The 15,942-nt window shown below is 37.5% G+C and overlaps 1 protein-coding gene across 4 annotated transcripts; it reads right to left on the minus strand.

Moving 5' to 3' along the window:
* Positions 1-3,955: 3,955 nt before the first annotated feature.
* On the minus strand, positions 3,956-10,094 carry LOC113358454 (dihydrolipoyllysine-residue acetyltransferase component 2 of pyruvate dehydrogenase complex, mitochondrial-like). Of its 4 annotated transcripts, none has more exons than XM_026602028.1 (19): positions 9,907-10,094; positions 8,586-8,679; positions 8,307-8,416; positions 8,022-8,083; positions 7,893-7,930; positions 7,712-7,767; positions 7,550-7,621; positions 7,353-7,445; positions 6,843-7,085; positions 6,661-6,733; positions 6,262-6,365; positions 6,080-6,165; positions 5,892-5,967; positions 5,673-5,740; positions 5,524-5,590; positions 5,348-5,443; positions 5,126-5,228; positions 4,633-4,728; positions 3,956-4,357 (listed from the first exon to the last, which is right to left on the minus strand). In XM_026602028.1, exons 1-19 carry the CDS (start codon positions 9,943-9,945, stop codon positions 4,287-4,289), a joined length of 1,647 nt encoding a protein of 548 aa, XP_026457813.1. In that variant the 5' UTR covers positions 9,946-10,094; the 3' UTR covers positions 3,956-4,286. The 4 variants fall into 4 exon arrangements, with proteins under 4 accessions (XP_026457813.1, XP_026457812.1, XP_026457814.1 ...); XM_026602027.1 differs by having other exon boundaries at positions 7,712-7,770; XM_026602029.1 differs by having other exon boundaries at positions 7,712-7,813; positions 9,907-9,958.
* Between the last annotated feature and the right edge of the window lie 5,848 nt (positions 10,095-15,942).

Raw genomic sequence — 15,942 nt, forward strand, 5'->3', positions numbered from 1 at the left:
AGGTAGACGAGACAACATATCTGCCAGCTTGTTTGTTACTCCCTTCTTGTACTTAATGAAAATGTTGAAAGTCATCAAGTAAGACATCCACTTCATGTGTCGGGATTGTTGTAGTTTCGTCTGTGCATGTAGATACTCCAATGGTTTATGATGTGAATGTACCACTACTTCTTTACCTAAGAGATACACTCGCCAATACTTGATACATTGATATAAAGCATAAAATTCTTTGTCATAAGGTGTGTAGTTCTTAATAGCACCTGAGAACAATTCTGAATGGTACTCCACTGGTTTACCATCTTGTAACAACACTCCTCCCAATGCATAGTTAGAAGCGTCGGTCTCGACTTCAAAAGTACGTTGTAAGTTAGGCAATGCCAACACTGGTGCTTCTGAAATCTTCCTTTTTAGTAACTGAAAAGCGTCTTCATGGGTTTGCTGCCACTCAAACTTTGCTTTATCTCCCGTCAAACCATGTAATGGTCCTGCAATATTCGAAAAATGCCGGATAAACTTACGTAAGTAGGTGCAAGCCCCTAAGAAACTTATGACTTCAGTTACGGTACTAGGTCTAGGCCACTTAGTGATCACTAAAACCTTCCTTGGATCAATCTTCCGTTGTCCACCACCAACAATGAAACCGAGATACACCAACTCCTCCTTCCCAAACTCACATTTATTTACGTTCAACTTCAGTTGGCCTTCATGTAACACTTTAAACACCTTCTCAACGTGAACGAGATGCTCCTCCCAAGTTCTGTTGTATATTAGGATATCATCCAAGTAAACAATCACAAAATATTCTATAAAAGGTCGTAACAAATCATTCATCAAACGCATAAACGTCGCTGGAGCGTTACACAAACCAAAAGGAATCACCAACCATTCGAACAAGCCTTGTTTGGTTTTGAAAGCAGTCTTCCATGTATCATCTTCTCGGACTCTCATCTGGTGGTATCCGAATTTGAAATCCAACTTTGTAAAGACTCGAGCTTTTTCCAATTGATCCATCATGTCGTCTATCCTAGGTAGAGGATAATGATTCTTGATAGTAATCTTGTTCAATGCTCTATAATCAATACACATACGCCAGCCTCCATCTTTCTTTGGTACCAACAATACCGATGATCCACAAGGTGAAGCACTTGGCACTATCATTCCTAATTCTAGGAGTTCCTGGACTTGTTTCTTGATCTCATCAGATTCCTCGACGGTCGTGTGATAAAGACCATTAGGCAGAGAACTCTCCCCGGTCAACATGATTTCATACTCCACACTCCTTTTTGGCGGTAACCCTGTGACATCTGAAAATAAATCCTTGTATTTCAACTTCAACCTTTCTAGGTCTCCTTCTTGTTGAGCAGTCAATGCTGCTAAACATACTCTACTCGGCTCCTCTTCAAGAGAACGGATCACAAGGAAAATGAACTTTGTACTAGTATTCACCAACCGCTTAGCCTGAGTGGCTGTGATCAAGCTTGCTCCTTCAAGAGGAGAATCAATAGCCCGAATCACAAAACTTTCCCCATCTTTGGTAAAGGTATACTTTTGTTCCCTCCTGTGTAGAGTTGCATCTCTATCCCATAGGTAAGGACTACCTAGTACTACCTGGCAGATATCAAAAGGAACTACATCGCATGTAACTTCATCAATGTATGACTCATCCAGAGCAAATTTGAACTTGCATTGATGTGAAACTTGTAAGCCTCCTTCCTTTTGAAGCCATCCTAAAGGGTATGGTTTTGGATGTTTAACAGTCTTCAATCCTAACTTCTGCACCAAAGAATTTGAAAGTAAATTCTTCTGACTTCCCAGGTCAATAACAGCATCAACTAGTGTTGTTTTGACTTGCATCTTCACTGTGAAGAGTCGTTCCCTAAGATCATCTTTTGAAGGTATTTCTTTTGCCCCTGTTATAAGAGAAAGCTTTGAATTGGGTTCTGTTAGTCCATTGACTTCTTTTGTAGTTTGAGCAACTAGTGCTGCCTTCTTGGCTTCTTTCCTCTGCAACCCTTTAGGCTTTAGATGAGGGTTCTTAACCCAACACTTGTCAATTACGTGACCTGTTTGCTTGCAATGGGTGCAAGTCAAACTTTCCTTGTCACTATACTTCCCTTCTTCTTTGCTCCTTTTACCTCCTTTCACAGTGGTCCCTCCAGATTTCACCTTAGTATTTCCCTTTGAATCAGATTTCTTAAGCCTGCCTTCAATGGCATTAGCTTTTATACTTACTTCGGAGATAGTATCCACCGGAAACATCTTCAACTCCTTCCGTATATACTCATGGAACCCAGAAATATACTTCATATAGATAGCATGATCATCCAAGTCTAAATCCAAAACCATAACTTGATTCTGAAATTCCGAAGTATATTCTTGTAGGTTTGGTTGTATGATTACTTCAAGTTGTACCACTTGAACCATCTCTCCTCAAGGTAGCCAACCAGATAAAACTGTTTCCTTACAACTGCCTTGAATCTTTCCACGACAATACTCCCTTACCTAGGTTTTGTTGTTGATAATCTTTCCACCAAATTAGAGCATGCTTTTGTAGCTTCAATGCCGCGAAAGCAATCTTTTCCTTTGAACCATATTCAAAGAAAGAAAAATACGTCTCTAGCCGTTCAATCCAATCATCCAATTTTTCTACATCGACACTCCCATCGTAAAGTGGAATATCAACACGAGAATCAATTTTCATATCTTACCATGAGGCTTAGTTGATGTAGAACTTTTAAGAAGCTCACTTTTCTTCTTATCTTCATCTTCTTCATCTTCTTCCTCTTCTTCTTCTTCTTCTTCTTCTTCTTCTTCTTCTGAATCGTCTTCTTCAGAATCATCTTTCTCCGAAGCTTCAAGTAAAGGTGTAATCTTTTTCTTCGTCTTCGTCTTGGGTGCATGAGAACGAATACATTCACTCAACTCCTGAAGGGTAACTTGAATTGACTTCATGTCTATTTGCAGCGTAGCCACCTTTTCTTCCATAGTTTGTGGTTCGCCTTCCTTAGGATCATCATCTGACTTTGTCATCCTTGGTCCCCTTGTTTTCTTAACGTCTTCTAGCTTCTCGAGTACCTCACCAAGTTTTATGTAGAGAGATCTACTGAAAACCATAAACCACAGGGATTTACCCTAAAAACTAACCTTGCTCGTGATGCCAACTTGATACGTATTGATCTCTATACCTTGGTAACTATTACTATAAAAGGCGGAATTCAGAATAATAATAGACGAGAAAATTAGAAAACAGAAGTAGTAATTCGAAGAAAATGTCTTCTCTAGATTATGAACAAGAAAACAATTACAATTCTCTCTTTGTTACGCTCACAATCTCTCTAAACAGTGGATCAACCTTAAACTGTTTGCTAGCTTGCACAAGTATTGTTCCAAGCTTCTCCTAGGTTTTCTGTGCCTAGTATCTGTGTCCTTAGCTATTAGCCAAAGCCCTTAATTTATAGCCTTCATCATACTCAGCCGACCAAGGACTTCTATTAGGAATATATTTCCTAAACTAAGAGTATTTGTCTAAAACAAAACTCTTCCCTAACTAGGAATTCTGCCTAAACAAGGATTCCTGCCTAGAATAGGATTCTTCCCTCAACTTAGCTTGATGTAAACTAAGTTCCCTAAAGAGCACGGATACACCTGTATCACTTTAGCAGTCACATGCGCTTGGAGTTTTCATTTGCAGATGATAAAAATCAAACAGCACAACCTAAAATGTGCAACAATTGGGACATCAGATCACTTGGGAGAATAATATGATTCGCAATAGATCTTCAAGGACACTGTTTAGCTTCTAATCCTAAACGAAAACCTGTAAATTGATCAGAGAAACCCGTAAACATGTTAACTATACACTTACATTATCTGAGCAAAAGAATTTCTTTTTCTTGGATAAATTAACATAAAAACAATGAAAATTTGAAAGTCTTATGTTCCCAACTCCAGTCAGTTAAATCAATTAGTAATTCGATTAATACTCTAGCTTAATAAATTTCCCAATCCAACATTAAGAACTTGAAAGATGCTTATTGTAACATTTTATAATTTGGGGGTGATTTGCACTCTATACAAACAGCAAAACTCAGTTGACCAGGATTGGTATATTCAGCAACCCTTTGATCTCTCAGATACCCCCCAACTTAGCACTTAATATCTCACCTAGGAAGAATTGGGGTGAGGGGTTTTTCTACGAAATTTACCTTCAAAAGAAATTAGGGATACCTTATTCAAAATTACCAAAGAAGAAAATAGTATAGGATGGAAGGAATATGTAAATGGCTTTAGAGCAACATTGACTCAGGATTCTCGATATATCCTTTAAATGCTTTTAGCCACTCTGCACCAACGGCGCCTGAAACAGAGAAACAAAAACATTAGGACTCCCATAACAAACAGAATGACGGCTCGAGTCCTTAGATGCACATGGTGCATGACCTAAACACAGTTCATTGTTCCGGAAAACAAGGAATGCACAAATACTTGCCTGTATTATTTAACAATTAAAGTTGAAGTCAAGTTACTTCCAGAATCAATGATGAACGTAACTCCGTATAATTTATCAGATTTACAGATTACATGACACATCCTAGCTAGATGCAAATCAGGGGGAAAATAGAATATACATACCATCAATTACACGGTGATCACAGCTTAATGTCACTGCCATGTAGGAAGCAAACTTGTATTGATCTACTCCAGTACCAGGTACAACTCTCTTCTCAGCTATTCAAGACGTGCAAGTGGAAAATTATAAAAATGTATATGAATGGCAGAAAGCAATTTTTAAAATAATTCACATTTATATTTAATAGACTACCCAGAATTACTTATTTTTTTGTTAATATCATATCAGTTCTAGTGCCAGTCTTCAAATAGAAGATCCCCTAACCAGAATAAGATTACTTTAGCTTGAGTCAACTCTTGGGTATCTAGATGTTATCACCATTAATTACTTCACATTTATCGAATGTAAATAGCAACAAACCCATGTTCAGAACAATGAAATTTGTAAACGATTTCATTTCATCAAATATACAGATACCTTAAAATAGTAACAATTGAACTGGTGGAGATAAAAGTTTCATTGGCAGCCTACTGATGATGTTACAGCGGAAATTACCTGACCCAACAGCGAGGATTCCAGACTGTGGAGGATAAATGATGGCACAAAATTGTTTGACTCCAAAAGGACCACCCAAATTTGATACAGTAAAAGTGCCTCCCTGCAGAATGATTTTTTTTTTCGACACGAAAAGGGCAAAATGAATTCAACTTTGTGTTTATGGATGACGATAGAAAAATCTGAAAAAAACTGATAATGGCTTTGTGAAAGCATCATTACCTCATAATCTTCTGGTTTCAAGCTGTTTTCTTTAGCTTTTGTAGCCAAATGTTTGACCTCTTCCGAAATTGCAGATAAACCCTTCTTGTCCGCATCCTGCAAAAGCACATTAGAAATTCAAATTTGTTAATAGAGGTTACCCGACATCAAATCCCCTGAAGGACTTCAAACTCCACCCTAACAACAGGAACAAACAGTCCATTCTCTGTCTGGACGGCAACATTGATGTTCACGTTATGGTATCTGGATAAAAAACATTGAATTTAATGTAGTTAGGATCGAAAAAGATAAAACGTTAAATAAAGTGCATGCTTTTGATACTCACTGTCGGATGTAATCGTTTGTCCATGAACTGTTACACTGAGGAACTCTACAAAGAGCTAAAGCACAAGCCTGCAATTGTGGAACAAAAACTTACAACTTCATGTCAGTGGATGTCAACAGGAAAATAAATTTTGAAGTTAATTCATTATCATTTACTCTTTTCGCACACAGGCACATCACTAAATACGTGAATAAACTGCAAAGTTTTGAAGAACTGTACCTTTATTACAAGATCATTAATGGAGATACGCTTTCCACCAGAAGATTCTTGTAAGGAATTCAATTGGCCCCTCAAACTGAGAAACAAAATAAGCCTCTATTTTAAGCGCAATTAACAGCAAATAGTACATGATGAAAATAACGTATAAAATGGCAAATAATAAAGAGATGGAACAAACTTATACTCACTCCATAAGCTTGTCCACGCAGGTGTCCACTGTCAAATAATAGTGAGGAATTGATTGTTTCGAGAGCAATAAACGTGAAGCCGTTATCTATTCAAGTAGAGGATATATGATTTTAAAACTGACTGTTAAACATGAGTAAAATAATTTGATAACAGCATAAATGGAAATGTTTATGTAAATAACCTTTCTAATCTGAGAAACTGGGAGATCAGTGTAATCTAATGTAGTCATTGCTGGTTCCCCTTGAGCCTTGGAAGCTGGTGCAGATGTCCCCTTCTTACCAGATGCTGCAAAGTTTGAAAATGAGTTTATGTTGAAGCTGTCAACATAGAAGATAGATGATGAAACACCATCGCACCAGCTATATAACCTAGTGATCTTGCTACTCACGAAATAAAATATTTGTTGATATGGAGCAAATAGAAGTTTGCATAGTGTCAGTTTGCTGGCAATTCATTAGGCAACAATATTTTGAGAAATGCGAGTTAAGCAACCATATTTTGTGGTTCAATCATAGCATTTTTCAAGATTGCGATGAGAGGAAGAGAGAAAGAGAGAGGCCTAGAATGGGAAATTACATACCCAAGTAATCCTCGATATCAGCCTTTATAATGCTTCCATCAGGACCGGTTCCTTTGATGCTTGCAAGAGGTATCTGTATGCAAACTACATAAGTGTCCTAATACATAAGCACCAAAAAAGTGGTTTTACAGTAATTTAGCACTTGTAATAATATTTATGGCTATAACAATTAGATCACTAACATTATTATCTTCTGCCAATTTCCGTGCAAGAGGACTGGAGAAAACACGATCTCCTGATTGAGAAAAACGAGCTTTTTCAACCTTTGAGTCCATTCTCTTTGGTGGACTGACAGGCTCAGCTACCTCTTTTTTGGGTGGAGTAGGCTCAGGATTTTTCGCTTCATCTGTAGATTCTGGCGATGAAGACTTGAAATCTTTGAACTTGGCAATATCATCCTCATCTTCCACTGTTATGGCAATCGCCTAACAAATTATTTATTTTCGGAAGCAATCAGTATTTAGTTACAACAATAGCTCCAACAAGTAAAATTTAACCAGCCATACATCCAAATACAAAGCAAGTTATGTAAGAAGTACAGAAAAGAGGGGAACGATTGTGGCAGACATACAAGGCATTGTTATAAGTAACACAGAGCAAAGAACCTGCCGAAGTTGGAAACCGAAGCATGAAAAGAAAAGTGCGGACACCTATAGGAAAGTTTGCCATGTAAAACAAAAAGAAATTAAGACCTCGCCAACTTTAATGTCTTTTGCTCCATCACCATGGACGATTTTAGCAAGATACCCTTCCTCCATGCACTCCATCTCAACTGTTGCTTTATACTTTGAGAAGACATAGTATGGGTGTCAGATTAAAGTAGTTAAGGGTGTAAAACCAGATCAAATACCAAGAATAGAGTAAGAAGTAAGAAAAGGAAGGATCTTACGGTTTCAACTACACACAATACTTCTCCAGGGGTAAGTTTATCTCCTTTTTTCAACCATCGTGCAATGTTTCCCTTTACATGAAAACAGAATATTTCAATTCACAATAAAAATTAGGCTTGATGTAATTTAACTTTCCTTGGATGCAGCAACAAGGAAAATACCTCTGTCATTGTAGGAGAAAGAGAAGGCATTCCAAGTTCTTGATGTGGAGGAAGCCCTGCTGCAACCATGTAAAAAACTTCTTAGCAATTTTGGCACCACCACTGGAGAAGAGCACAAACAGATTACAGACTTGACAGATAAGATTAGACATAGAAACCAGAACAGATAATCCATACTAACCTGAAGTTGAAAAACCTCGTCTGAAGGACACCTTCGACCTGATTATTAAAGATACATAAGTAAGGCGGTTGAATATGCAAACATCGAGGAACAACATTGAACAAATGAAAATTTGAGGCTAGAACGAACCCTAGAAAAGGAGTGGAGAATACTGAGCCAGTTGTGGAACTGCTTTTTGTAGTTCTTGATATCTAATATCAAGGCGAAAACCTTTAGACTCTTAGCAGAGACATCCAACCCACTGGGTATGCTCTTAGACTTTTCCATCGAATAACAAAAATTATGGTATGACGGATGATGAATTTATTTTTTTCTTATAACCACAGATGATAAGTGTAAGAGCGAAGGTAAGGCACCCATTTAAAACACAAGCAAATAAATAAAATAGATTGAACGAACGAAGGGTAAAATCACCGTGAAGATGCTAAGAACTTTCGCCGACGAATTAAGAATATGTGGATTGCCTCCAAGAAATCTGCCATCTTTCTTTCCATGAAAATTTCCATGTTGGATCTTTAAGATATCTAGCAGTCAAGGAAAGCTAGACTATTAACTTATTACAAATTTGCAAGCTGATACAGTAACTGAAATAAAGTTTGTGGCAGCGAAGCCTCTCTATGGTTAAACGCTACAAAATCTAAATCGTGTACCTCCAAAGAATATCAGCTCTATGTAAATCAATTAACTACTTACCATCTCCTGTATTGTTAGACGAAAATGCCTCTTTGGAGAACCTACGGGCCAGAATAGCCGGCTTATCTCTAAGTATGTTCTGAACATTTCTTAGCTGCAAAATAAAATTGTAGCAGAAGCACTCACTATCGTAGAAAGGAAGAATATCGTTCTTCAAATGTCATTATGCAAAAACTTACGTATATTTTTATATCATGGAGAACTGGAGATGACAAAGAAAGTAAAACAGTGTTGCTTCTAGTATTAAAAAATTGTATTTCTCAGAGTGTTGGTGAAAATCCTAGCACATTCACACAACTTATCCAGGTTTCTTTCAGAAAATTCAATCGTGCCATCATAAACACAAAACAGTTCCTCGCACCTTTGGTGGTAAACAGGATTGCAAGACTAGCCAATAAATTTGTGAAACCAAATAGCAACTTTAATATTCAAGAAAATCAAAAACAAAATATTAGCTAATGAAAATATCCAGAATAGCTCTAAACCAAGTCTTGGTTCACCATAAACATCTGAGTATATGACCATCAGCTAAGATGTAAGCAACTATAAGAAAAAGATTACTCAACACTTCCAGATAAGATTCAACTGGCCAGGAATTTTGGCATATCCAAATCAAAAACCAGACTACATTCTAGAAAATTTTATAGTCAGAAAAAACAGGACACGATTTTCATGGTCATCTTCAATCTTGTCAATCATCTTAGCTGCTAAATTTAAGAAACACTCTTTTTATGCATTAACAAAAACAATTGAGGCTGACAAATACTAATCAACCAGCTCCTCTAGGAATTGCTTGTCAACTATCAAGTTGTTAATAAAACCCTCGCAAAAACGTATTTGTTTATGAATCTGCACAAGAAGCCATGTTTGTAAAGATGAGATGTGCCATTTTCTCATTTTTATTCATCAATATTCGAATCACTCAGTCCTAACATAAAAAAGCTCAACTAGGGATTTATAATAAATAAGACCTAATAGATAAATAGGTATCACTCCAATAGGTAAAACCTAATTACTGGCTACTCATGTTTGATACGATGATTTTAGATCAAACTTACTACAGAAATAAAGCAGGAATACAGAAAAAAATACATGCAAACCCCCAATTAACAATAACTGTCGATAATTCATTGGTACATTATAAAATCATGCTCATATCAACAATTACAAATCAAACCAATCAAAAATACAAAGAAGTAGAACAGCCACAACAGAAACAATCAAACCCATCATCAAATGTTAACTCCAACCTTTTTAGATCAAACCAATCATGAAGTTAACTGAATTTATACATATAAAAACACATTTGAACGATGATTACCTTCCTAGAGTGACGTACGACACAAGCGGCGTTTGTCATTATCTCTCTCCTCAAAAGAAAAAAAAAACTTATGCGGTCTTTCTCTGGAAAATTTAAAAATGGTTAGAATCTTTAGGAAGAGGTGATACACCTTACACCAGGAGAGAGACAGAAAGGATCTAAACTCTACACAAGACTGAACCTGCGAAAAGAGAAGAGAAGGGCCGAGTTGATTAGTTTAGTTTTATTTTATTTTGACTCGCTTTTTACTATCTCATTCAATGTAGTGAATATTCAGTACCCAGACGCGATATTTTGGTGAATACCGGTGAAATATCGGCCAATATCGGCGAAATATCGGTCAATACCGGTAATATCGACATCTCGGTGAAACACCGAAACCCATATTATCGGCGGCATCTCGGCCATCTCGGCTGAAATTAACTACACTGATCTCACTCACTATGCGTCTCTTTACTCTCTTTAGGCCGGTTCCTATGAGGTAGCTAACTATAACCGGCCAAGAAAGTGATGCACAATGATTGCGCATTACACTTCTGCAGGGCAAGTCAGTGATGCGTAAAGGTTGCGCGTTACTGTGTAGACTGTCAAGTGCTGAGATAGCAAGACCCTACAGAGCCAGTGACGCGCAAAGGTAACGCTACACTGTAAAGACATTTGGCTAAGTAATGGAGCTCATTGGCCGACACAATGAAGCTTCATTGAGGGAAAGGCAAGGCAAAGCCAAAATTGGCAGATGCATATGCGATGTTGGCATTAAGGCATATCCATGGAATTGAGTTGGCCCAAAATCAAGGATGATGCAAGAAGGTAAAATAGGCCAAGAGTTGGTATATGCATTAGTTCAAGGCTGGCCAAAGCTTGAACAGTGCAACAAGCTAACAAATACAAGAGTGGCATTGGTATTGTCAAGCAAATAGGTCAAGTGAAACATACGCATGTGCAACCAGAATGAGCTTAAGGAGTTGGCCTTGATGATTGAAGCACAGGATTGTTCGTGCATTACCTTAGAGAAAGAAGTATGCAGGGCCAAGATGGATGAGCATTGAATCAAGGCCGAACTCAGTAAGGCGCAACAGTTGTGGAATACAACTCAAGTGGTTGCACAGAAGTTTTGGCCTGATCCTACTTAGTATAAATAGCCTAGGAATCAATAATGTTGGTGTTGTTCAATTGAGAGAAGAATCACTAATTGTAGAGTGTTAGGCATTCACCAAGAGGGTGAATGGCCTATTTTGGTCCATGTGATGGCCAAGTTTTGTAATCTTCCTTTAGTGCAATAAAATGGGTTTGTTGCAGTATTATTTGTGTTTATGATGTTGTTGATTTGTTTGAGTTGATTAATTGGAATTGATGCATGGTAAACCTCTTATGCTTATGGGGGATGAAGACTTCCGTTGCATAAAGCCTTAAGAGTGAAGGAAGGTGCATATTTTGATGCAAGTATGCAAGGCTGAGTACTTGTGGGTGAAGTTGATTCACTAAACCACAGAGTATTGCCGGTCATGTCCCATGAAAATTTTAAGCGACTAAATGGGCATGTGACAGCAGGTATCAGAGCGGTGTTTGGGGACACTGTTCTTGATTTTTCTCTTTTTTACTCAAGTTGGTGTCATTTGTTTGTCAAATTCAAAAGTGAATTGTTTGGGTTTCGTTAGTATGAAGACTAGAAAAAGTTGGTCCTGTGTGGAAAGGTCAATTGGAATGAACTTGAAGCTTGAAGTAGCAACAGGCCACGAAAGTATATAACAAAGGTGTCAAAATTCCTACTCAAAGCGTTATACAAACATGCGAGAATCATTGAAAACTGGGTTTTCAAGTGATTGCATGACAAAACTGAAAAGTATGCTGACTACTATGGTGCAAGTCATGTGTTTAAGTCCATGTTTCTCACAAATATGCAAAGATTACGTATTTGGAATGCATATCTTTGTGATGTTATCAGTAACAAGTACATTACATGTGGTAATGAGAATTTTGCGAAAATTCCTGAACTCAAAGATGATGTTGGCCTTTGCAGTGGCAAAGTAGATGGAGAACCTTTCTATGCGATAGACTGAAGGTGTTTTCATCGTAGCCAGTTTGATGGAAGATTAAAGTAAACTCTCTCGAATGCATATACCATGGTGGTAATGCAAAGTCTGGTTGCAAACCATCATTTTTATGGCAATGTGATGCCATAAAAGAAGAATTGGATGTCCAATTCTTATATAGCATGGAGCTTATGCAAAGGCTGAAGAAACAAGTGCAAGTAAGGGAAAAAAACGATACACCACGGTCTTGTTCTTGCTGAAAAAGGCGAGGGGATCCAAATACACCTCAAGCTAAAACTTTTTTTACCTATAAGTCCTTTCTCCGAAAGTGATTGTCTATGGACTGAGTCGAGACAATGCAACTAATCGGTTCACACTTCGTGAAATCGTCTATGGATATGAGATCGTGACAATACAACAACGAAGTATGTTTACTTGATAAAAGGTTCGGACTTAACCAAACACAATAGGATTGCTTATCAAGTAAATAGGAATTAAATTTTGTGTAATTTACTTTAATTATAATAAAATAATTATAATGCGGAAAATAAAAGTAAGTGACACATCAAGATTTTGTTAACGAGGAAACCGCAAATGCAGAAAAATCCCGGGACCTGGTCAGAATTGAATACTCTCAGGATTAAGCCGCTACACAAAATTAAACCAACTTCGTATAGTTGATACCAAGCAACTAAACCTATAATTCACCTAGTTCCGTTTGTATTCCCACGCCTCCAACCTGTAATAAGTCACGTACTTGGAACCCTTTGGTTTGTATTCCAAACAGTAAAGGAACAATAAATCTGTTTGGTATCAACTCTCTTCAACCAAGTGATGTGAGTTCGACAAAGGCTCTTCTGTTTATCTCAAATAAACTCCTTCGTCAGGTTCTTATACCTATCTTATTCTCAACTACCAAAGGTAATTGTTAAGATTTTGCAATCAATACTTTTAATCACAGAGAATTGTATTTATGCCGATCTACAAAACTAATCAATCTAATCTACCACAACGATAAACCGATTATAGTTGGATTCTCTTATACCGAAACAAGTATTGCGCACACCAAAGATTATGAACCCCAAATCAGATATCTTCAATATCTTCTTTGTCTTCAAATCTTCTTAGATCTTCAATAAACACCTGCGCACAACAACTTGAATCTCTTGTGATCAATCACGCACAGAACGGAGTCTGTTAACAATGGATTATCACAAGATCGTCTTTAGAACTAAAAACAGTCTAAAGATCCCCGTCGAAACTTCGATCTAGTTTGAGTGAATCTTATATCAGAAGAGAAGATTCTCAAGCATAAACAAACTAGGTGAAATCAAAGTTCAACCACCGTTAGTCAATCAAATTAATCGAAAACACAAGATAAATCGCAATTATCTAGTTTCCCACCAACGATACTAATAGAGCTTATCAATCCCATATAAGACTTTAAACTGGGCGGCCGTAAGAGATTTCGCCTAATTAGGTTACTCTCCTCTCCGAATAGGCAGCTTCACCAGTAACAACACAATCGAGGAAGTTTGTTGTCACGAAGGATTAGTTTGCTAGAAATGCAAACTTCAAGTGTTTATAGACAAGGAAGTTTGGACACCAAGGAATTTTCAAAACCGAAAATATTCTCAAGATATGCAATATATTCCAAACTCGGTTTCCATAATTCCTGGAAATGCTCTGTCCAAAATATTGACCGAAAATCTCTTTGGAAAATCTTTAACTAGTAAATGCACATTACTAATTCTTATTTTCCTAAAATAAAATTAAGAACCTTAAATAAAATATTCTTAACTTATTTATATTTCGATCCTAGGATTTTCTTCCTTTAGCTATTAAGGAATAACTTTGAACAATAAAAGATAAACATTACTGTACGTATTCAAAGTATGTCGACATCCTTACTTTGTTTGAATAACTTTCCATAATTCCTGGAAATGCTCTTTCATACTTACAACCTTGAAACAGATTTGCCACACTTCCAAAAAAGTTTAGAATTGGTTCACATGACTTTCAAGAACTAAGTGATTGATCAAGAACACTCAATCACAAATCATGGGTTTAACGGTTCTACCAAAACAAGTTTCGATTCTACCTCCATGTGAGTATTGTGCATAGTCACACTAGCTTTCCAAAATTTGGTTGACTAGGTACTAGGATCGATTCCCCACATATATATGGTATCTAACTTATACGTGTTGCACATGTCCATAAGTCGGTTGCCCTTTGCCTAAAAACGTGTTGCTGATGAGTGCTAAAAAGTGCATATTTATATATATTTTTCTTGGCATTTAACTCATCTTTTGTGCTCTAATTCTCCATTTTAACCCGTATTCTGTATTTTCATTTTTTTCAAGAATAAATATTTTTATTAATTAATTTTGCATTTTTAGGTACCAAATAAAGTTTGGATGAATAGCGGAGCGGAAAAGAGCAGAAAAGTAGTGAAAAGCCGGGAGGAATTACGCAAGGAAGCCGCGAAGAATGTTGTGCACAAGATCAAAAGGCTAGAAATGGGCTTGAAGAGGAAGAATTGTTCTTAAAGAAGATATGGGCTTGGCATACCCAAGTCCCAAAACCCTCATCCAAATCCATTTCCTATATCCATACCCGTTTCCCTTTCTAGCCGTCAGATTGGATCATCTCAGCATCCTACGGTCGCAGCATCGCCAGTACATCAAAGTCTGAAGCTTCTGTCTAACACTACAACATCTAACTCCATCTTGAGCCGTCAGTTTCGTTGTATCGGGCATCCAACGATCGCTCCCCGCTTCCTTCCATCTCACCGTTAGATCGATCCATCATCTTCGCATCCAACGTCTCATCCTCGTTGTGCATCAACAATTGCTAAACCCGCTCAACACCCAAGAACCCAAATCTATTAACCCAACCAAACGCACCTTTCTTCCCAAAACCATCGACTCCATCTTCTCCATTCCTCTACAGACGCCATACCACCACCATCTCCACCACCTTCTCCTTCACCTGCTCTCCCAACTGCTCTGCCACAACCATCCTATCTCACCATACCCCAAACCATCATTACCACCTAGCCTCCTATCCTCCTAGCCGAGTTGTTCCATCAATCTCACACTCTTCCTCTCTGAACCCTAGAGTGTGCAGTTGATGACACAAATCAAGCTAGAAACGTAGCAGGAGCAGGAGGAAGAGAAGATAAAGCATGGGTCGAGCTGATTTCGCAAATGGGTGAGAGAAATTGAAAATCCCCAAATTTTAGGGTTTAGAAATTAGGGATTTGATGTAAGCTATAAATAGAAACTGATGTAGAATGTTTAAAGTGTTCTTGGGTTAGCCGAGATACCCCCTAATTGGGTTAATTTCATTTCAATTTCCATTTCAAAGCAATTTAGGGTTCTTCAATTTCTGTTCATATTTGTTATTTGCTGTTTAATTCCATCTTTCAATTTTTGTTTCTCACATGTCAGTTAGTTTAATTTCCTGTTTAAATCTAGAGAAGACCATTGAACCATGTTGGTTAGCCATTTGGGTTACACCCTGTTGAGCTCAAAACACTTAGGTTAGTGACATTCCAAGGTTCACTGGCTTGTGATTAGTGGTGCTTTAAACAGACCATTAAGCTAGGAGTTAGTAATAATCTAAGGGATGAACAAACCATATTAGTTAGAAACCTAGGAACCTAAATGACTTGATTGTTTATGCTTTAAATCAATAGGCAATGCTAGGGGTTAATCTAAGGATTTTAGGTAGTTAACTAGCCACATGACAAGGATGTAACCAAGGTGAACTAGCTAGTGAAGGAGAATTCTCATCCATCTTCATACCTTCCATCTTCAACTGTTTTGCTTGTTTTCTGTTTTTCTTTCATTATTTTACCTTCATTACTCACTGTTTGTTTTCCCCTCATGCTCACAGTGGTGTCTTAACACAATCTTTACTTGTTTCACTCACTGTTTACTGACCCCATTCAGCTCCATACATCAGTCCATTCAGCTCCCATGTTAGCTTAGGAAGCAGC

Source organism: Papaver somniferum, chromosome 3 (genome assembly GCF_003573695.1).
Source record: "Papaver somniferum cultivar HN1 chromosome 3, ASM357369v1, whole genome shotgun sequence".
NCBI lineage: Eukaryota > Viridiplantae > Streptophyta > Magnoliopsida > Ranunculales > Papaveraceae > Papaver > Papaver somniferum.

What these genes read in the sequence shown, in the direction of transcription:
- LOC113358454 (XM_026602027.1), bottom strand. Translation starts at nt 9,945, where the DNA reads ATGACAAACGCCGCTTGTGTCGTACGTCACTCTAGGAAG. An exon ending in TTTCTCCTACAATGACAGAG is followed by an intron (nt 7,622 to 7,711) that starts GTATTTTCCTTG and finishes TTTCATGTAAAG; the next exon opens with GGAAACATTGCACGATGGTT. An exon ending in CAGTTTCTCAGATTAGAAAG is followed by an intron (nt 6,166 to 6,261) that starts GTTATTTACATA and finishes CTACTTGAATAG; the next exon opens with ATAACGGCTTCACGTTTATT.